The sequence below is a fragment of the Eretmochelys imbricata genome, chromosome 13, assembly GCF_965152235.1.
Source record: "Eretmochelys imbricata isolate rEreImb1 chromosome 13, rEreImb1.hap1, whole genome shotgun sequence".
NCBI lineage: Eukaryota > Metazoa > Chordata > Testudines > Cheloniidae > Eretmochelys > Eretmochelys imbricata.
Window position 1 is genome coordinate 34043475 of NC_135584.1, and position 23823 is coordinate 34067297.

At 42.6% G+C, this 23823-nt stretch overlaps 1 protein-coding gene across 1 annotated transcript; it reads left to right on the plus strand.

The window, feature by feature from the left end:
• Positions 1-22060: 22060 nt before the first annotated feature.
• Positions 22061-22798, plus strand: LOC144273861 (olfactory receptor 5P55-like). Its single transcript, XM_077832556.1, is given in 1 exon segment — positions 22061-22798. A coding segment is annotated over 1 exon segment (660 nt). The 5' UTR covers positions 22061-22081; the 3' UTR covers positions 22742-22798.
• The last annotated feature ends 1025 nt before the right edge of the window (positions 22799-23823 follow it).

Consider the following 23823-nt stretch of genomic DNA (forward strand, 5'->3'; position numbering starts at 1 on the left):
GGAATACATGCCTTATCACTCCTGTAAAGTTAGTAAGTAATCTAGCTGGAAAATGTGTTAGCTTTTCTTTTGTTTAATGGCTTGTAAAATAAGCTGTGCTGTAGGGAATGTATATTCCTGGTGTTGTGTCTTTTTGTAACTTAAAGTTTTGCCTAGAGGGATTCTCTATGGTTTGAATTTGATTACCCTGTAAGGTATTCACCATCCTGATTTTACAGAGGTGATTCTTTTACCTTTTCTTTAATTAAAATTCTTCTTTTAAGAACCTGATTGATTTTTCATTGTTCTTAAGATCCAAGGGTTTGGGTCTGTGTTCACCTGTACCAATTGGTGAGGATTCTTATCAAGCCTTCCCCAGGAAAGGGGGTGTAGGGCTTGGGGGAAATTTTGTGGGAAGACGTCTCCAAGTTGGCTCTTTCCCTGTTCTTTGTTTAAAACACTTGGTGGTGGCAGCATACTGTTGAAGGGTAAGGCAAAGCTTGTACCTTGGGGAAACTTTTAACCTAAGCTGGAAAGAATAAGCTTAGGGGGTCTTTCATGCAGGTCCGCAGATCTGTACCCTAGAGTTCAGAGTGGGGAAGGAACATTGACAGCATGGATTCACCAAAGGCAAGTCATGCCTGACTAACCTAATTGCCTTTTATGATTAGATAACTGGCTCTGTGGATGAGGGGAATGCAGTGGACATGTTATTCCTTGACTTTAGCAAAGCTTTTGATACTGTCTCCCACAGTATTCTTGCCAGCAAGTTAAAGAAGTATGGGCTGCATGAATGGACTATAAGATGAATAGAAAGCTGGCTAGATCATCGGGCTCAGTGGGTAGTTATCAATGGCTCCATGTCTAGCTGGCAGCTGATATCAAGTGGAGTACCCCAAGGGTCAGTCCTGGGGCTGGTTTTGATCAATGTTTTCATTAATGATCTGGAGGATGGCATGGATTGCACCCTCAGCAAGTTTGCACATGAGACTAAACTGGGAGGAGTGGTAGATACGCTGGAGGGGAGGGATAGGATACAGAAGGACGTAGAAAATTAGAGGATTTGGCCCAAAGCAATGTGATGAGGTTCAACAAGGACAAGTGCAGAATCCTGCACTTAGGAAGGAAGAATCCCATGCCCTGCTACAGATTAGGGACTGAGTTTCTAGGCAGCTGTTCTGCAGAAAAGGACCTAGGGGTTACAGGGGATGAGAAGCTGGATATAAGTCAATGGTGTGCCCTTGTTGCCAAGAAGGCTAACAGTATTTTGGGCTGTATAAGTAGAAGCATTGCCAGCAGATTGAGAGACATGATCATTCCCCTTTATTCGGCATTGGTGAGGCCTCATCTGGAGTACTGTGTCCAATTTTGGGCCCCACACTACAAGAAGGTTGTGGAAAAATTGGAAAGAGTCCAGCGGAGGGCAACAAGAATGATTAAGGGGCTGGAGCACATGACTTACGAGGAGAGGCTGAGGGAACTGGGATTATTTATTCTGCAGAAGAGAAGAATGAAGGGGGATTTGATAGCTGCTTTCAACTACCTGAAAGGGGGTTCCAAAGAGGATGGATCTAGACTGTTCTCAGTGGTAGCAGATGACACAAAAAGGAGTAATGGTCTGAAGTTGCAGTGTGGGAGGTTTAGGTTGGATATTAGGAAATTAGGAGCTAGGGAAAACTTTTTCACTAGGAGGGTGGTAAAGCATTGGAATGGGTAACCTAGGGAGGTGCTGGAATCTCCTTCCTTAGAGGTTTTTAAGGTCCGGCTTGACAAAGCCCTTGCTGGGATGATTTAGTTGGGGATTGGTCCTGCTTTGAGCAGGGGGTCGGACTAGATGACCTCCTGAGGTCCCTTCCAACCCTGATATTCAATGATTCTATGATATAGGAATAATAACTTAATGCCCAGTTATGTGTTTTTGGCCAATTAACACTCCGATTTTGTTCCAAAATATTTTCCCAAGATTTTCTGGGCTTTTATACACACTTTCCCCCAGGATAATTCTGTTATTTTTTTAAGTACATCAGAAGCAGTGGGGCCACTTTAGCACTTTGGAACAGTCAAGGAAGATTAGGCCATTGCGGAAAAACTAAATGTATTTTTTACATCTGTCTTCACAGCTCATAGGTTCATAGATTCATAGATTCATAAGGTCAGAAGGAATCATTACGATCATCTAGTCTGACCTCCTGCACAACGCAGGCTACAGAATTTCACCCACCCACTCCTGCGAAAAACCTCTCACCTATGTCTGAGCTATTGAAGTCCTCAAATCGTGGTTTAAAGACTTCAAGGAGCAGAGAATCCTCCAGCAAGTGAGCCGTGCCCCATGCTACAGAGGAAGCTAAACCCTGAGCACATGGGCAAGATTCACCAGGCAGATACTACAGAAAATTCTTTCCTTGATAACTCAGATCCCACCCCATCTAACATCCCATAACAGGCCATTAGGCCTATTTACCATGAATATTTAATTATCAAAACCATGTTATCCCATCATACCATCTCCTCCATAAACATACAGCTGAGGATGTGAAGGAGATTTCCCAGCAAGGTAACAAATCTGAGGAACTACTCTAGATTGAGGTGTCATTAGAGGAGATTTTGGATAAATAAATGGTCAGGTTTTAGAATAGAGAGAGGCAAATAGTGATATCCAGGGCTCTGTACTGGGACCAGTCCTGTTAAACATATTAATAAATTATCTGGAAAAAGGGATAAACAATGAGGTGGTAAAATTTGGAGATGATACAAAACTACTTACAGGTTTCAGAGTAACAGCCGTGTTAGTCTGTATTCGCAAAAAGAAAAGGAGGACTTGTGGCACCTTAGAGACTAACCAATTTATTTGAGCATGAGCTTTCGTGAGCTACAGCTCACTTCATCGGATGCATACCGTGGAAAAGTCTGCTGCAGTTTCCACGGTATGCATCCGATGAAGTGAGCTGTAGCTCACGAAAGCTCATGCTCAAATAAATTGGTTAGTCTCTAAGGTGCCACAAGTACTCCTTTTCTTTTTGCGAAAACTACTTAAGATAGTTAATTCCAAAGCAGACTGCGAAGATCTTAGAAAACTGGGTGACCTCGCAAGAAAATGGCAGGTGAAATGTAATGTTAGTAAATGCAAAGTAATGCACATTGGAAAACATAATCCCAACTATACTTATAAAATGATGGGGTCTAAATTAGCTGAAAGAAAGAAAGAAATCTTGGAATCATTGTGGATAGTTCTCTGAAAACATCCTCTTAATGTGCAATAGCTGTCAAAAAATACTAACAGAATGTTGGGAATTATTAGGAAAGGGATAGATAATAAGACAGAATATATAATATTGCCTTTATATAAATCTGTGGTACATCCACATGTTGAAAAAGATATATATTGGAACTGGAAAAGGCACAGAAAAAAGGAATAAAAATGATCAGGGGTTTGGAACAACTTTATATGAGGAGTGATTAACAAGACTGGGACTTTTCACTTTGGAAAAGAGACGACTAAGATGGAATACAATAGAGGTCCGTAAAATCATAACTGGTGTCAAGAAAGTAAATAAGAAAGTGTTATTTACTTACTTCTTCTCATAACACAAGAACTAGGGGTTACCAAATGAAATTAATAAGCAGCAGGTTTAAAATAAAAGGAAATATTTTTTCACATGGTCAACCTGTGGAACTTCTTGCTGAAGGTTGTTGTGAAGGCCAAGACTATAACAAGATTTTTTTTTAAAGAACCAGATAAATTCATGGAGGATAGGTCCATTAATGGCTATTAGCCAAGATGGGCACGGATGGTGTCCCTAGCCTCTCTTTGCCAGAAGCTAGGAATGGGCAACAAGAACTAGATCACTTGATGATTACCTGTTCTGTCCGTTTCCTTTGAAGCACGTGATATTGGCCACTGTTGGAAGACAGAATAGTGGGCTAGATAGATTTTTGGTTTGACCCAGTATAGCCATTCTTATATTCTTCTGTTTGTGCCCCTAATAAGGGTGTGCATTGTATTAATATTTGAGTAACTTAACAATTTTCTGGCTTATTCTTCAGATAGGGTTCTGTGACACAAACAGGTCCAGTGATCACATAGGAAATGAGCCTCAAAGCAGCCCACTCCAGTCTGGGCCTCCTTTGGTAGATCTGTTGTCACCAAACATAACTCAGGGGGCTTAGACTGTTCTTGCCAGATGTCCTCCCGAAACCAGCCTGAGCCTATTCTCATGGCCCTTATCTAGCTGGCAGGGTCCACAACCACACTGTGCTTTCCAGGTTTATGGGGAGCTGTGCATCTGAATTAAGAGAGTTTGTGAATCCATCTCCACAGGCATCCTGGGTTATGCTTTGTAAGGGGCTGCCACAGGGCATGTGTGTGTGCACTGAATTCTACACACAGACCACAGGGCCCTGGAACGATTTGACCCACACCAGCACCAGGACTGCCCATGCCAAGCGACATCTCTGCTCCACACACCCGTTGTGAGGATGCTACAGCCAGAATGGCTGAAAGGATCAGGGCAAACCCAATTCCATCGCTATGCACAGACCTCTTTGACCATCCAAGAGACGACTCCTCAGTGAGGCTGCTATTGTGGGCCCACTTGCCCTGTCCAGATTTCTCTGTGACATCGATGTGGTGTGAAGAAGCAGTGTTGACGCGCCTAACTTTGATGCAGCTAGAAAATCATTGGGACTCACCAGGCCTGAGTTCCACACTCAGGCTCTCTGAACGATGAATGGCGGGAAATGGGCACCTCAGAATGGGATTCACGAAAGCCAGCATACTAAGCAGCTCTGCCATCAGGGAGCTCAGCCCCCAAGTGCTGGCTGGCACCTGTCTCTGAGCTGTAAAACCTTCACTGGCATTAGGCACATATGTCACTTCTGTGCTACACCTTGATCATGCTGCCCAGGAGACTGGCTAGTCTCCTGACTGATTATCTATTTGACCCTCGTGTTTGGGGGGAGGGATAGCTCGGTGGTTTGAGCATTGGCCTGCTAAACCCAGGGTTGTGAGTTCAATCCTTGAGGGGGCCCTTTGGGGCAAAAATTGGGGATTGGTCCTGCTTTGAGAAGGGGGTTGGATTAGATGACCTCCTGAGGTCCCTTCCAATCCTGATATTCTATGATTCTATTATTGTTTATATGTTAACAGAAAGCAACCAGCTGAGGGCCTTCAACAAAGTGTTCTCTGTCGATACACTGCCTTGACACCCCTGCTCAATCTCCTCCTACAGAGCCTGAGAAACAAAGAGGCAAAGCAGGCCCTATGGATGCCAGTCAGTAAATTTCAAGCTTCCCATAGAAAACATTGCTAGTTTTGCTTTGGATAGAACAAACTGGAAATGGTTAGAGTTGATCTGTAGAGTACATATGATTCCTTTGGACTCACCATTTGGTTAATCCGGGTGAAAATGAAACAATGGGGCTGAGGGAACAGTTTATATTGATTTGTTCATTTGATAGATGTCTCCTCCTTTTTTCATCTGAATGGCTGATGAATAAATGTTGATCTTTGCAACTGTATTTGTTATTCCACATCATTCTCTGTTGGGGTAAATTGTACATTTAGAGACTGACTCTCAGGCTCCACAGTTGAGGCCAGATGTCCTGCTCTCATTTAAGCACCACAATGAGTGAGCAACCTTTCAAAAGTTCTCAGGGTTAGAAAGTTAGTGTTGCTACAGCAGGGATGCCAACTCATGCAACTTTATCTTTCTTCTTTCAGTATTTGCTGTTTTATGGTAAAGCTGCAGCTCCTCGATGCACACAATTATGTTAGAACCTCTCCAGGGCGTTGGGAAAGAATTCCTTTCTCTGTGCAATATAAAGAAGGGACTCAAACATGGTCTCCTACCACACTTGTATGCCCTAACCACCACACCGTGAAGTCTTTCTTGCTTTGTATCTGGCCTAATGCATATTTAATTATTTACATGCAGGAGAACAGCTTCAATGTGAGGGACTAAGAGAATAGCCCATAGCTTGGTGGTTAAGGCATGACTCTGGTAGGTAGGCTGGGACTTGTAGTTAGAAAGGTTTTTCCTACTATCTAACCTAAATCTCCCTGGCTGCAGATTAAGTCCATTACTTCTTGACCTGCCTGCAGTGGACACGGAGAACCATTGATCCCTGTCCTCTTCATAAGCCTGTATGATATTTGTATACTGTTATTAGGTGTCTCTCCCCTCCCCCCCGAGTCTTCTTTTTGCAAGACTATCCATGCCCAGGGTTTGTTTGTTTTTTCCCACCTTTCCCCCAGGGCAGATTTTCGAAACCTGGCATCATTGTTGTTGCTCTGCTCTGGACTCTCTCCAATTTGTCTGCATCCTTCCCAACTACCTGGTAGTTCAGCTTGACTTTACCTAGTCTGCTATTTTCCTGGACCTGACCCCTTGCCCCATTTCCCTGCTAGTTTACTGGCCTGGTGGATTCTGCAAACTTTGCAACCAGATGAGCCCTGACCCCCTGCTAGACTCAGCAGATCCTTGCTAGGCTGCTGCATGTCTCAGTCTAAAACAAGTTTTCTAGTTCACGTGTATAATTGCAATTTAGTCCATTTTGAATCAGATCCAAATTTGGGGTGGGGGAGGTTCTCAAGACAGCTCAGCGGAACTTCCCTTTGGATTGGCATGAGCAACCTAAGGGAATGTCCATGCCTTTAATTTACCAAACCCTACAGCCCATCTCTCCTCTCTAGCTAATTTGGGCTAGACTATAAGTAAATAGAATTAATTAGGATTGATTTGGAGAATATGTATGATTCCTTTGAATTGGCCATTTGGCTAATCCTGGGTGAAGATGCAGTAGCAGAGCTGGAAGAATAGCTTGTATTGATTTGTTTACTCAGTAGATGTCATCCCTTTTCTCTGGGTGAGTTTTTCATGAATAAATAGCGTTCTTCTCCACTATACTTCTTACTCTATGTTATTCTCTAAGGAGCTACACTGTGCATTTAGAGACAGACTTTCAAAGGGTCTCTGATTTCACAAGCGAGGCCAGATATTCAGAAGGGCCCAGTTCCCATTTTAGCATCACAATCAAATGAGAAGACTTCCAAAAGTTCTCAGAAGTTGTTGCTCAACAGCTTCTTAGAATTAGTGACCAAACTCTCAGAAGTTCGCAGTATTAGAAAATCATTACCACGGCACAGCAGTTGCAAAATTTGTGCAACTTTAGGTATTTTTTGTGAAACTGCAGCTCCGAGAGTTGTACGAGTGTGCTAGAATCTCATTAATAGTATCATAGAATCATAGAATATCAGGGTTGGAAGGGACCTCAGGAGGTCATCTAGTCCAACCCCCTGCTCAAAGCAGGATCAATCCCCAACTAAATCACCCCAGCCAGGGCTTTGTCAAGCCTGACCTTAAAAACTTCTAAGGAAGGAGATTCTACCACCTCCCTAGGTAACGCATTCCAGTGTTTCACCACCCTCCTAGTGAAAAAGTTTTTCCTAATACCTAACCTAAACCTCCCCCACTGCAACTTGAGAACATTATTCCTCATTCTGTCATCTGCTACCACTGAGAACAGTCTAGATCCATCCTCTTTTAAACCCCCTTTCAGGTAGTTGAAAGCAGCTATCAAATCCCCCCTCATTCTTCTCTTCTGCAAACTAAACAATCCCAGTTCCCTCAGCCTCTCCTCATAAGTCATGTGTTCCAGTCCCCTAATCATTTTTGTTGCCCTCCACTGGACGTTTTCCAATTATTCCACATCCTTCTTGTAGTGTGGGGCCCAAAACTGGACACAGTACTCCAGATGAGGCCTCACCAATGTTGAATAGAGGGGAACAATCACGTCCCTCCATCTGCTGGCAATGCTCCTACTTATACATCCCAAAATGCCATTGGCCTTCTTGGCAACAAGGGCACACTGTTGACTCATATCCAGCTTCTCATCCACTGTAAGCCCTAGGTCCTTTTCTGCAGAACTGCTGCCGAGCCATTCGGTCCCTAGTCTGTAGCGGTGCATGGGATTCTTGCGTCTTAAGTGCAGGACTCTGCACTTGTCATTGTTGAACGTCATCAGATTTCTTTTGGCCCAATCCTCTAATATGTCTCTAATATATCCCTACCCTCCAGCGTATCTACCTCTCCTCCCAGTTTAGTGTCATCTGCAAACTTGCTGAGGGCGCATCTACACCGTCCTCCAGATCATTTATGAAGATATTGAACAAAACCGGCCCAAGGATCGACCCTTGGGGCACTCCACTTGATACTGGCTGCCAACTAGACATGGAGCCATTGATCACTACCCGTTGAGCCTGACAATCTAGCCAACTTTCTATCCACTTTATAGTCCATTCATCCAGCCCATACTTCTTTAACTTGCTGGCAAGAATACTGTGGGAGACCGTGTCAAAAGCTTTGCTAAAGTCAAGGAACAACACGTCCACCACTTTCCCCTCATCCGCAGAGCCAGTTATCTCATCATAGAAGGCAATTAGATTAGTCAGGCATGACTTGCCTTTGGTGAATCCATGCTGATTGTTTCTGATCACTTTCCTCTCCTCTAAGTGCTTCATTAGCAAGATAGGAGACATCACTTCGTTTCCCCTCCCCGCCCTATTTGAGTTAAAGAAGGTATTTGAACATGAATTTTCCACCCCTCAAGTGAGTGCCTAAACTATTGGGCTATCCAGTCATTCCCTCTCTATCTGGCCAAATGCATATTTAACTATTGTGCCACAGTGGAACGGTTTTGGAGGAGAGATTCAGAGAGATCTACACCAGGGCAGACGATCACCCAGCCATTAGGGCAGTCGCATCCCTGGACGTTTTGTGTGGTGTTAGACATGCTCTCAGCATGGGTAGAATTCTGAAGGTGAGGTAGGCCAGGAGAATGCCTCCCTTCACCTGGTCTGAGGATCCTGCTTGGGAGTAGACATGAGATAAGGGTCTGGATGCCCAGACTGAGCTGTGTATATGCCTGATGGCAGAAATTTAGGCTCATGGGGGACTTTTATGGGGAAAAGTTGGAAAATGCAGGATTTTTAGGAGCCTCCAGAGTTAAGGAGCTTGCCTTGTTTAGCCTAACACAACAGAGGAGGGGAGATATGGCTTCTCTTTATAAATACATCAGAGGGAAAAACACCACGGAGGGAGAGGAGTTATTTAAGATAAGGGCCAATGGTGGCACAAGAACAAATTGATACAAACTGACCAGTGATAAATTTAGGTTTGAAATTAGACAAAAGTTTCTAACCATCAGAGGTTTGAAGTTTTGGAAAAGCCTCCCAAGGGGAGCAGTGGGGACAGAAAGCCTAACTTCTTTTAAGACTGATCTTGATAAGTTTATGGAGGGGAAGGTAGGATAAGATTGCCTACAATGGCATATGACGCATTCACAACTGCTATTAGCAAATATCTCTGGTAGCTGGAGATGGGACACTAGAGAGGGAAGGCTTTGAGTTACTACAGAGAATTCTTTCTGAGGTGTCCGGTGGGTGGGTCTCACTGATATGTGCAGGGTCTAATATATCACTATATTCGAGGTTGGGAAGGAATTTTCCCCCAGTTGAATTTGGCAGAGACCTTCGTGGGTTTCACCTTCCTCTTCAGCATGGGGCACAGGTCACTTCCTGGCTTGAACTAGAGAAAATGTATTCTCTGTAATTAGAAATCTTTAAATCAAGATTTGAGAATTTAGTAACTCAGCCAGAAGTGATAGGCCCATTGTAGGAGTGGGTGAACATAAGAACATACGAACGACATATTGGGTCAGACCAGTGGTTCATCTATCCCAGTATCCTGTCTTCCAACAGTGGCCATTGCCAGATGCTTCAGAGGGAATGAACAGAGCAGGCAATCATCAAATGATCTGTCCCCTGTCATCCACTTCCAGCTTCTGGTAATCAGATGCTAGGGACACTTAGAGCATGGGGTTGTATCTCTGGCCATCTTGGCTAATAACCATTGAACGAGCTGTCATCCATGAACTTACCTAGTTCTTTTTTTAATCCTGTTATAGCTTTGGCCTTCAGAACATCCCCTGGCAATGAGTTCCACAGGTTGACTGTGGGGTGTGTGAAGAAGAATTCCCCTTTTTTGTTGTAAACCTGCTGCCTATTAATTTCATTGGGTGACCTCTGGTTCTTTTGTTCGGTGATGGAGGAAATAACACTTCCTTACTCACGTTCTCCACACCCATCACAATTTTATAGACCTATATCCTATCCCTTCTTATTTGTCTCTGTCCCAAGCTGCTTCAGATAGTAAGCAAGTACTGTAAGAGTCGTGACTTATGCCAGAAGTGTAAGAGATTAGTGGAACCCTGCAAAGCACGGCTGCAACATCTGCCCATCATTAAATAGGAATTTGCCAGAGCATCTGTAGCTATTGTGGGGCCCCCTCACTAAACCACTCAGAACTGGAAAGAATACATATGTGTGGTGGATTCTGCCACCAGGTACTGTGAAGTCACTGAACTAACATTGGTGCTGGAATGGACCTTTCTTCACCTGGCTCATTTACCTGGATGCTCTATCCCTATTTGCAGTTATGGCTGCTAGTCTGGATATTGCTTCTCTTCTGCTTAACCACATCTAGTTTGCTATTTTCCTGGACTTGACCCCTTGCCACATTCCCCTGCTGGTCTGCTGGGCTATTGGACTCTGCAACTGCAGCCTCAAGAGCCCTGACTCTCCACTGAAGGTCAGCAAAGGACTTCTGGTCAGCATGTCCTCTCCAGCTTGGGTCAAAGTGTAAGGCAGTTTCTAGTTCACTTGTATAATTGTTGTTTAGCCCATTTTGAATCACATGCAAATTTGGGGTCTCACTCCTTGATGTGCTCACAGGAGCTCAGCAGAACGTTTCTTGTGACTGATGTGTGCAAAGGTGGGCCTACTAGATTCCAGGCTGAGGTCCTTCTGGCATAAGGACCAATAATTTCACACCCTAATTGGTAACTATTTGGGTACATTTTCTCTGGCTGCAGTGGTGGTGAAAGGGGTCCTATGCAGCCCTGTCCCCCCGCCCCCCAAATATAGAACCTGAAAAACAAGGAGGTAGAGTAGGTTCTGAGGAAAGTTCTCAGGAAATAATCTGACCCATACATGTGTCTTTTTCCTTCCCCACCTTTTTATCTTCTTTCATATCTCTTCTGTCCTTTTGCCTTCTCTCTAAGAAGAGTCTTGCTTAGATGGCCAAGACTGTACATTTTGCAAAACTGCTGTGAGCCTGTGAGATCAAAAAGAGGCAGCTAAATGCAGTTCCCTAAACTGGTACAAGTTTGCCAGGTCTCAGAGTGGCTGATAAATCCACGCGCTGAACCTCTGTTTTACCAGAAGCGAGTCTGCAAGTGAGAGTCAACACCAGAAACAGAAGCTGCATTTTCTATCTTTGCCGTTCTCTTCTTTCCCCTTTTATTTTGCCTTCTTGGAAAGGCATCACCATGAGATAACAAGAACATCACCACAGGACTTGGCCCATCTCAACTAACCTCTTCCTTTTCCCCCACAAAGGACAGCTATCACTGTCTTTAATACCATCCAACAGAGTGTTAGACAAGGTGGTAGTGGTGGGGTTCCATCTAAAAACTCCCTCTAACTAAGGGGAAAGGGGACAAGGGATGTTGTTAAAATGAAAGCCTGATTTAACGCTTTACATCGCAAATGCTTTAACTGTTCTTCCTTCTTGTCTGTATCTTTAATAAAAGGTGAGAGAAACAATGAAACAAAGAACAAAACAAACTTTCCTAACATTGGGATGTTTGAGTCTGTGGAATTGCCTACTTGGAGAGAGGAGGGAAGTTATATTACTAGGAATTTATCAAAAAAATTTGAACCCTGTTATAGTCTTGGCCTTCAAAAATTTCTCTGGCAAGGAGTTCCACAGGTTCACTATGCATTGTATGAAAAAAAAATACTTCCTTTTGTTTGTTTTAAACCTGCTGCCTGTTAATTTCATTTGGTGACCCCTAATTCTTGTGTTGTGAGAAGGAGTAAATAACACTCCCTTATTTACTTTCTCCACACTAGTCATGATTTTAAAGACCTCTATCATATCCCCCCTTAGTTGTCCTTTGCCAAGATGAAAAGTCCCAGTCTTATTAAATTCTCCTCATACAGAAGCCGTTTCATATCCCTTATAATTTTTGTTGCCTTTTTCTGAATCTTTTCCATGCCAGTATATCTGTTTTGAGATGGGGCGACCAGATCTGCACTCAGTATTCAAGATGTGGGTGTCCCACGGATTTATATAGAGGCGTTTTATAAAGGGCTCAGTGCTGGCCTAACTCTGCTCCCGCTGAGGTCAATGAGAGTTGTACACCTATAGTTCAGCACTACATAGCAACTTTTTTGTCATGCTGGCCACTTTAACCATAGGCAAACTACCATGCCTATAATTACACTCCACAAATACTTCCCTCCCAGAGGCAGATTCCTGGATCCGAATGTGGTGCCTTGAGGTCTGACCCTGAGAGACAGCCCCCCTCATCCCGGGAAAAACAAAAATAAACCAGTTTTTCTTAAAGTTGGAAATTCTGGCAATGTTTTTTTGTACAGACCCAGGGATCAAACCTTGGTTAAAATAGTCTAAATTGCTAGGTAAACCCCACCTAAAGCACAGCACCTGCTGTCCCTTTGGAAGAGCAAAACTGAAAAGGGTATTCAGAAAAGGCTTCATATCTAGCCTAATGTCTTGGAGACAAACAGATCATATTAAACGCATGCAGAGAGTGAGAGAGAGCGAGAGAGAGACCAAGAATGTTCATAGATTCCTAGATCCCAAGGCCAGAAGGGACCAGTGTGAACATCCACTCTGATTTCTTGCATAAAGCAGGCCAGTGAACTGCCCCCAAATAATTTCTGTTGAAAGGTAACAGCAACTTACGGGACCTGGCTGGCTCTTTTACAGCCACTGACCCTGAGTGCTATACAAGTTTGATTGCAAACTGGGGCAGAAGTTTGCAACACAGAAGGTTCTGCAATCTGCTTTTGTCATTTTAAGTTCTGGGGAAATGTAATTTAAGTGAAGCAGAAAATTTAGAAGGTGAGCAAACAATTTTGAAAAGAAAATACTCCTACAGATGCTTGCCGTGAGAGCCTCACAATCTGTATCGGCCTAATGCTGGGGTTTTCAGAATAATGGACCTTGTATAACGGATACAGATGGTGAGGTGCGGAGAAAGGTTGAATGTACTGTATAACAGGCACTAGGAGGGCAGTATGAGGAATGGGAAAGGAGGGGCTATACTGTACAATATGTGTTTGGTGGCAGCAGAGGGTAAAAGGATGGGAAATTGGTGGCAGCTATTCTTCATATTGAGCACTAGATGGCAGCAGTTACAGAGAATCGAATATTTATAGAATCATAGGTTTCAGAGTAACAGCCCTGTTAGTCTGTATTCGCAAAAAGAAAAGGAGTCCTTGTGGCACCTTAGAGACTGACCAATTTATTTGAGCATGAGCTTTCGTGAGCTACAGCTCACTTCATCAGATACATACCGTGGAAACTGCAGCAGACTTTATATATACACAGAGAATATGAAACAATACCTCCTCCCACCCCACTGTCCTGCTGGTAATAGCTTATCTAAAGTAATCGTCAGGTTAGGCCATTTCCAGCACAAATCCAGGTTTTCTCACCCTCCACCCCCCCACACAAATTCACCCTCCTGCTGGTGATAGCCCATCCAAAGTGACAACTCTTTACACAATGTGCATGATAATGAAGTTAGGCCATTTCCTGCACAAATCCAGGTTCTCTCACTCCCTCACCCCCCTCCAAAAACCCACCCCCATACACACACAGACTCACTCTCCTGCTGGTAATAGCTCGTCCAAAATGACCACTTTCCAAGTTTAAATCCAAGTTAAACCAGAATATCTGGGGGGGGGGAAGGAAAAAACAAGAGGAAATAGGCTACCTTGCATAATGACTTAGCCACTCCCAGTCTCTATTTAAGCCTAAATTAATAGTATCCAATTTGCAAATGAATTCCAATTCAGCAGTTTCTCGCTGGAGTCTGGATTTGAAGTTTTTTTGTTTTAAGATAGCGACCTTCATGTCTGTGATTGCGTGACCAGAGAGATTGAAGTGTTCTCCGACTGGTTTATGAATGTTATAATTCTTGACATCTGATTTGTGTCCATTTATTCTTTTACGTAGAGACTGTCCAGTTTGACCAATGTACATGGCAGAGGGGCATTGCTGGCACATGATGGCATAAATCACATTGGTGGATGTGCAGGTGAACGAGCCTCTGATAGTGTGGCTGATGTTATTAGGCCCTGTGATGGTGTCCCCTGAATAGATATGTGGGCACAATTGGCAACGGGCTTTGTTGCAAGGATAAGTTCCTGGGTTAGTGTTTCTGTTGTGTGGTATGTGGTTGTTGGTGAGTATTTGCTTCAGGTTGCGGGGCTGTCTGTAGGCAAGGACTGGCCTGTCTCCCAAGATTTGTGAGAGTGTTGGGTCATCCCTCAGGATAGGTTGTAGATCCTTAATAATGCGTTGGAGGGGTTTTAGTTGGGGGCTGAAGGTGACGGCTAGTGGCGTTCTGTTATTTTCTTTGTTAGGCCTGTCCTGTAGTAGGTAACTTCTGGGAACTCTTCTGGCTCTATCAATCTGTTTCTTTACTTCCGCAGGTGGGTATTGTAGTTGTAAGAAAGCTTGACAGAGATCTTGTAGGTGTTTGTCTCTGTCTGAGGGGTTGGAGCAAATGTGGTTGTATCGCAGAGCTTGGCTGTAGACGATGGATCGTGTGGTGTGGTCAGGGTGAAATCAGATGTCAAGAATTATAACATTCATAAACCAGTCGGAGAACACTTCAATCTCTCTGGTCACACAATCACAGACATGAAGGTCGCTATCTTAAAACAAAAAAACTTCAAATCCAGACTCCAGCGAGAAACTGCTGAATTGGAATTCATTTGCAAATTGGATACTATTAATTTAGGCTTAAATAGAGACTGGGAGTGGCTAAGTCATTATGCAAGGTAGCCTATTTCCTCTTGTTTTTTCCTCCCCCCCCCCCCCCCCAGATATTCTGGTTTAACTTGGATTTAAACTTGGAGAGTGGTCAGTTTGGACGAGCTATTACCAGCAGGAGAGTGAGTCTGTGTGTGTATGGGGGTGGGTTTTTGGAGGGGGGTGAGGGAGTGAGAGAACCTGGATTTGTGCAGGAAATGGCCTAACTTCATTATCATGCACATTGTGTAAAGAGTTGTCACTTTGGATGGGCTATCACCAGCAGGAGGGTGAATTTGTGTGGGGGGGTGGAGGGTGAGAAAACCTGGATTTGTGCTGGAAATGGCCTAACCTGACGATTACTTTAGATAAGCTATTACCAGCAGGACAGTGGGGTGGGAGGAGGTATTGTTTCATATTCTCTGTGTATATATAAAGTCTGCTGCAGTTTCCACGGTATGTATCTGATGAAGTGAGCTGTAGCTCACGAAAGCTCATGCTCAAATAAATTGGTTAGTCTCTAAGGTGCCACAAGGACTCCTTTTCTTTATAGAATCATAGACTATCAGGGTTGGAAGGGACCTCAGGAAGTCATCTAGTCCAACCCCCTGCTCAAAGCCGGACCTACCCCAACTATGGTCAAGCCGGGCCTTAAAAACTTCTAAGGAAGGAGATTCCACCACCTCCCTAGGTAACCCATTCCAGTGCTTCACCACCTTCCTAGTGAAATAGTGTTTCCTAATATCCAACCTAGACCTCCCACACTGCAACCTGAGACCATTGCTCCTTGTTCTGTCATCTGCCACCACTGAGAACAGCCGAGCTCCATCCTCTTTGGAACCCCCCTTCAGGTAGTTGAAGGCCGCTATCAAATCCCTTCTCACTCCTCTCTTCTGCAGACTAAATAAGCCCAGTTCCCAATGCCTCTCCTCATAAATCATGTGCCCCAGCCCCCTAATCATTTTTCTTGTCCTCCGCTGGACTCTCTCCAATTTGTCCACATCCTTTCTGTAGTGGGGCCCCCAAAACTGGATGCAGTAGAACCTCAGAGTTCCAAACACCTCGGGAATGGAGGTTGTTCTTAACTGAAATGTTCCTAACTCTGAATAAATCATTCTGGTAGTTCTTTCAAAAGTTTACAACTGAACATTGACTGAATACAGCTTTGAAACTTTACAATGGACAAGAAAAATGCTGCTTTTAACCATCTTAATTTAAATGAAAAAAAGCACAGAAAGATTCCTTACCTTGTCAAATCTTTTTTTTCAAACTTTCCCTTTATTTTTTTATAGTTTGCATTTAACACAGCACTGTACGGTCTTTGCTTTTTTTCTCTCTCTGCTGTTGCTGCCTCATTGAGTACTTCCAGCTCCAAATGAGGTGTGTGGTTGACTCGTCGCTTTGTACTGCTGGTGTTCCTAACTCTGAGGTTCTACTGTAAAGTGTCGGCACATGAAGGGAGATCGTCACCGTGGCTACTTTTCCTTTAGGGTTAAGCTAGATTTTCATGACTATGTGATGTATTTTCTCGAGAGATTCATTAGACATAAAATAAACAAATTAATTGCATATGGGACAAGTAAATCACACAGGACATCAGTAACAAAACTTTGAAGGCACAAAAGTATAGTAGATACTAATGGGGAAGAGCTGTTAGTGGCATCTAGCTACAGAAAGGCAGAAAACCATTATTATTATTGTTGTTATTGTTATTGTTAACAGTATGAATAATAATAACTTTAATATTGTACATTGTGGTGGTGTTTGTTTGTTTTTCCTTACTCTTTTTTGCTTCTGTCTGTCAGACGGCTTCAGTAATAACACAATTCTTCCAATGCATCTAGTGCAGAAAATGAGACCAGATCACTGAGAAAGGAGAACGTAATTTTCCCTTTTGTTTCTGCAGTCCACGTAAGTGGCTGCTCTCTTTCTTCCCAGATGGCTGGAACAATTTCTCTCAAAGGTCTATGGGACAGATTTAATCCAAAATCTGTGTGCTGAAAGTAACAACTTCTGGGAAGCAAATGTGGGGAATGTGTTGTGATGCACAAATGCAGTAGTTCCACACGTGAGCTTTTGCAACACTGCAATCTACTGACTTGGATCTTCTCCAGTGTGCAGCCTTTGCCCTCTCCTGTGAAGAGCTAGTGCACACCCCTTTAATGCAACTAGGCACTATATTCATGAGAAGCGGGAGGTTCTATGTTTGACACTTTCTGTTCCTATGAATTTCCAAGTAGCCACACTGCACAGTTTATGCAGCGCACTTCCCCTGTGGTTCAGACTGCTCCATCCCACTATGGGCTTTCCGAAATCCAACGATTTCCTAATGACATGTGGGTAAAGGCAGCACCCCTTCCCCCATCTCTTATACGTTCCAGAACTAAAATGGGGAGCCCTGTGCCTACGTCTCCTTTCCCAGTAGAGTTCACGGCCACAGCCACCTTTTCATTTAGTTTGGTTGGTGCTTGCTCCCTGCACTACAGCGACAGCCCTCACTATTCCCTTGGAGCATACGCAGGAGCGGTCAGAAAGGGCAGGTGCAGGTAATGGCATGAGATGGCAAATACATCACCTCTTATTATAGTCTCACTTGGCTTTAAGCTTCCATTTCTAAGTGGATGATAAGGAGGCAGTACGTGAGCAATAGATGTGATCAGCTTGTTACAGATCTGAGTAGTGTGTGTTACGGGACACGCCTTAAAGGTGTGGTGGAATATTCTAACCCATGGTTATAAGCAATCTATTGATTGGACTCTATAACAATTGATTGACCATGAATTAAAATATTTATTAATCCTTTGTAAACTATTCATAAATATTCTCAAATTAAGGAAGCCCTGGGATACAACATGACTAGCTCACATGACTTATGTGTAGTGCTGGGGAGGAGCCAGTGGTCATGGTACATGTAGATACCAATGACATAGGGAAGGATAGAACAGAGATTCTGGAGGCCAAATTTAGGCTGCTGGGTAAGAGATTGAAGCCTGGGACCTCCATGGTAGCATTCTCTGAAATGCTTCCAGTCCCACACACAGGGCCAGTCAGAAACGCAGAACTGCAGGGTCTCAATGCCTGGATGAAACGATGGTGTATGGAGGAGGGGGTTAGATTTATTAGGAAATGGGGAAACTTTGGGGAAAGGGAAGCCTATAAAGGAAGGATGGGCTCCACGTAAACCAAAATGGAACCAGATTGCTGGCACTTAAAATTAAAAAAGGTTGTAAAGCAGTTTTTAAACTAAGGGCTGGGGGAAAGCTGACAGGCACGGAGGAGCAAGTTGTTCGGACAGAGACATCCCTTAGGGGAGGATCTACTAACGGAGACTCTCTATGTCCTAGTAAGGAGGAGAGGATGGAAGATGACAAAATAGAGGTAGGATCTGATGAGAAACACTCAAATGAAAAAGACTCTCATTCAATTATGTCGTGTAATGGCAGACAGCTAAAACGTGACAAGTTTTTAAAGTGCTTACATACCAATGCTAGAAGTCTAAATAGTAAGATGGGTGAAGTAGAGTGCCTCGTATTAAATGAGGATGTTGGTATGACAGGCATCACAGAAACTTGGTGGAATGAGGATAATCAATGGGACACAGTTATACCAGGGTACAAAATATACCGGAAGGACAGAGCAGGTCATGCTGGCGGGGAAGTGGCACTATATGTGAAAGAAAGCATATAATCAAATGAAGTAAAAATCTTAAATGAACCAAACCGTACCACAGAGTCTCTATAGATAGAAATACCATGTTCTATTAATAAGACTATAGCAGTAGGGATATATTACTGACCACCAGACCAGGATGGTGATAGAGACTGTGAAATGCTCAGGGAGATTAGAGAGGCTATAAAAATAGATTTCAGAGTAGCAGCTGTGTTAGACTGTATCCGCAAAAAAAAAAGGAGGACTTGTGGCACCTTAGAGATGAATCCGATGAAGAGAGCTGTAGCTCATGAAAGATTATGCTCAAATAAATTTGTTAGTCTCTAAGGTGCCACAAGTCCTCCTTTTCTTTTTATAAAAATAGAAAAACTCAATAATAATGATGGATGTCATCTATCCCCATATTGACTGGGTACATGTCAACTCAGGACAGGATGCAGAGCTAAAGTTTCTTGACACCATAAATGACTGCTTCTTGGAGCAGGTAGTCGTGGAACCCACAAGAGGAGAGGCAATTCTTGATTTAGTCCTAAGTGGAGCACAGGATCTGGTCCAAGATGTGACTATAGCTGGACTGCTTGGTAATACTGACCATAATATAATTAAATTTAACATCCCTGTGGTGGGGGAAACACCACAGCAGCCCAATACTGTAGCATCTAATTTCAGAAAGGGGGACTACACAAAAATGAGGAAGTTAGTTAAACAGAAATTAAAAGGTACAGTGCAGAAAGTGAAATCCCTGCAAGCTGCATGGAAACTTATTAAAGACACCATAATAGAGGCTCAACTTAAATGTGTACCCCTATTAATTAAAAACATGGTAAGTGAATCAAAAAAGCGCTTCTGTGGCTAAACAACAAAAATAAAAGAAACAGTGAGAGGAAAAAAGGAATCCTTTAAAAAGTGGAAGTTAAATCTTAGTGAGGGAAATAGAAAGGAGTATAAACTCTGGCAAATGAAGTGTAAAAATGTAATTCGGAAGGCCAAAAAAGAATTTGAAGAACAGCTAGCCGAAGACACAAAAAGTAATAGCAAAAAAAAAAAATGTAAGTACATGAGCAGAAGGAAGCCTACTAAACAACCAGTGGACGATCAAGATGTTGCAGGAGCCCTCAAGGATGATAAGGCCATTGTGGAGAAACTAAATGATTCTTTGCATCAATCTTCACGGCTGAGGATGGGAGGGAAATTCCAAAACCTGAGACATTCTTCTTCGGTGACAAATCTGAGGAACTGTCCCAGATAGAGCTGTCATTAGAGTTGGGTTTGGAACAAACTGATAAACTACACAGTAATAAGTCACCAGGAGCAGATGGTATTCACCCAGGAGTTCTGAAGGAACTCAAATATGAAATTGCAGAACTACTAACTGTAGTGTGTACCCTATCGTTTTAAATCATTTTCTGTACCAAATGATTGGAGAATAGCTAATGTGACGCCGATTCCTAAAAAGGGCTCCAGAGGTGATCCTGGCAATTACAGGCCAATAAGCCTGACTTCAATACTGGGAAAAGTGGTTGAAACTATAGTAAAGAACAAAATTGTCAGACACATAGATGAACATAATTTCTGGGGAAAAGTCAACATGGTTTTTGTAAAGGGAAATCATGCCTCCCCAAACTACTAGAATTATTTGAGGGGGTCAACAAGCACGCGGACAAAGGAGATCCAGTGGATATAATGTACTTAGATTTTCAGAAAGCCTTTGACCAAGTCCCCCATTTAAGGCTCTTAAGCAAAGTAATCAGTCATAGGTTAAAAGGGAAGGTCCTCTCATGGATTGGTAACTGGGTAAATGATAGGAAACAAATGGTAGGAATAAATGATCAGTTTTCAGAATGAAGAGAGGTAAATAGCGGTGTCCCCCAGGGGTCTGTCCTGGGACCAGTCATATTCAACATATTCATAAATGATCTGGAAAAGGAGGGGAGGTGGCAAAAAGTGAGGTGGCAAAATTTGCATGTGATACAAAATTACCAAAGATAGTTAATTCCCAAGCAGACTGCGAAGAGCTACAAAAGGATCTCACAAAACTGGATGACTGGGCAACAAAATGGCAGATGAAATGCAATGTTGATAAATGCAAAGTAATGCACATTGGAAAACATAATCCCAACTATACATATAAAATGATGCGGGTCTAAATTAGCTGTTACCACTCAAGAAAGAGATCTTGGAGTCATTGTGGATAGTTCTCTGTAAACGTCCACTCAATGTGCAGCGGCAGTCAAAAAAGTGAACAGGATGTAGGGAATAATTAAGAAAGGGATAGATAATAAGACAGAAAATATCATATATCCTCTATAGAAATCCATGGTACACTCACATCTTGAATACTGTGGGCAGATGTGGTCGCCCCATCACAAAAAGCATATAGTGGAAATGGAAAAGTTTCAGAAAAGGGCAACAAAAATGATTAGGGGCATGGAACAGCTTCCATATGAGGAGAGATTAATAAGACTGGGACTTTTCAGGTTGGAAAAGAGACGACTAAGGGGGAATATGATAGAGGTCTTTAAAATCATGACTGGTGTGGAGAAAGTAAATAAGGAAGTGTTGTTTACTTCTCATAACACAAGAACTAGGGGTCACTAAATGAAACTAATGGGCAGCAGGCTTAAAACAAACAAAAGGCAGTATTTCTTCACACAACTCACAGTCAACCCGTGGATCTCTTGGCCAGAGGATGTTGTGAAGGGCAAGACTATAACAAGGTTCAAAAAGGAACTAGATACGTTCATGGAGGATATATCCACCAATGGCTATTTACCAGGGCAGGGATAGTGTCCTTAGCCTCTGTTTGCCAGGAGCTGGGAATGGGCAACAGGGGATGGATCACTTGATGATTACCTGTTCTGTTCATTCCCTCTGGGAAACCTGGCATTGGCCACTGTCAGAAGACAGGATAGTGGGCTAGATGGACCTTTGGTCTGACCAAGTATGTTCTTATGACTTCCCAGGTGTTCAACTGTGTATGACTGAGTGTTAAGGGTTGTTTCAAAGCTGAATCATTTTTTTAAACATCTAACTAGGGTCTAGGTGAAATGTGAATGACAAAGTTGGCCTTTGTGTATTAGCAAACACAATGTTAACTTCCCCCTCTCTTCTCATGCTAGAGAACTGTTAATGGTAAAAGGGTTTTAGCTAACTTGAGCTTGGAACAACTCTGAAATTAATTATAAATGTTGCCATTTCACTGGTAATACCTTCAGATCCTCACTCTATGACTTACATTCTGGGTCGTATGGTGGCCAGGAGAAAGTATAGAATCTCTGTAATGGACAATTATGGATTAATTAACCAATTATGGAAGTTTCTTCATAGCTGCCATTTGCTACTGTTTGTCTATGACCTGAACAATAAGGATGTAATTCTTTTATCAGTTTCCGTCCTAGCTATTAGAATGATGGGCTATATCCTTATTATTCACAATAATTTTCTCACACTTTTTTTTCAGTCCACCTAAATTCCTTTCCACACCAATGAGTTGCTGAGTAGTTGCTGAGTGTTATCTCTTATCTGTGATGTCTTATGATTGGTATTTAATGATCTGAAAACCCTTGCATTATGCAGCCCCCATGAACGGCAAGGTCTGTGCCATACTAGCAACTGCTTCTTGGGTAAGTGGGTTTCTGGCTAGCACCATAATCACCTCCATGATGTCCCAATTCATTTTCTGTGGCCCCAATGAAATTGACCACTTCTTTTGTGATTTCAGCCCAATAATAAAACTGTCCTGTAGTGACACCCGTCTGGTTGAACTCGCTATCCTCATTCTGGCTTCAATATTCACCCTGCCCCCATTTCTTATCCTGATGTCCTATGTTTATATCATCCTCAGTATCCTGCAAATCCCTTCCACCACTGGCAGGCAAAAAGCCTTTTCCACCTACTCCTCTCACCTCATGGTGGTGACAATTTTCTGTGGGATCATAATCTTTGTGTATCTGCTCCCCAAAACCAACACACTGGAAGCCCTGAACAAAGTGTTCTCAGTCTTCTACACTGTTCTGATCGCCCTGGTCAATCCGCTCATCTACAGCCTGAGAAACAGAGAGGTCAAGCAGGCCCTGCAAAAACCTGTCAATACATTTGTAGTTTTCACAAGACTTGAGATAGTCCGACCTGCTTGTTCCACCTTGGACAGAAAACAGGGGAAGAGAACACTTTTGGAAACATTTTAATATTTTAACTGCCTTGCAAAAGTGAAAAAAAATGGAGTTTTGCTTTTATTTTTACTCTTCTCCTCACTTTTTTAATGGAAAAAGTTAAACAAGTGAGAGATTTTTTTCCCTACTTTACTTCAATTTCATAACCTGTAAGAATGTGAAAAAAAGTAAAAAGAACATTTAAAGATGAGAGAAAATAATATTTCCTCTCACTGGAAAAGAAACAGACTTGTATCTCACTTTTCAGAAAATAACAAAGTAAAGAGAAAGTTGGAAAACCATACTTTTTTCCCACCAGAAAAATATTGAAATGAGTATAAAAAAATTAAAGGGAGAGAAAGTAACACTTTGTCCTCACCTCACCATTTGTAATGCACGTTTCCAGGGGAAAGAAGTAAAAACTAAAAGAAAGTGCAGGTTTTTTCACTAGAAAAAAAGGTGAGGAAAGTTGAAATGTGAAAGTGGATGGGGGAATACACCAAAACATTTTTTTTTCAACCAAAAATAGGGAAACAAGTGTAAATATTGAGACAAAATCAGAAGTTTGTTTTCTTTCAACAATTTTCACAGAAATATCCTCCTGAACAGCTCTAACAGGGAGGAATCTGAATTGAATTATTGACTCTGGGAAGCAGGTTCTAGTTGGCCATTATCTGGAAAAATTTAGGGGATCATGAATATGTAATTCATTATACAGGAAGACAGGGTTGATTTTAAGCACTTGACTACAATGGGACTAATTGCGTGCTTAAATTAACCATTTTTTTCAGAGACTTCAACAAAGCATTATCTGTCTGCTTCTGTGTTCTAACTCCCTCCTAAACAGCCTGGGAAACCAACACTTTGTGAATCAGGGCCACCCTGGTGGTTTCAGGACTCATATTTGCCGTTTCACCGAAGCTCAGATTCCTACTTGCATGAAATTTCATACTCATTTTTAAGGGTGTGATGATAAATGTGATGTATGTGGTGTCTATGTCAGATTTTGAGACAACAGAACAAGATTTAGTACAGAGATCTAAGATTGTCCTGGCAGGAAAAGAACTTGCAGAAACAATCCCAGGGTCAATGAATTTTAAACATACAATAAAATTGAA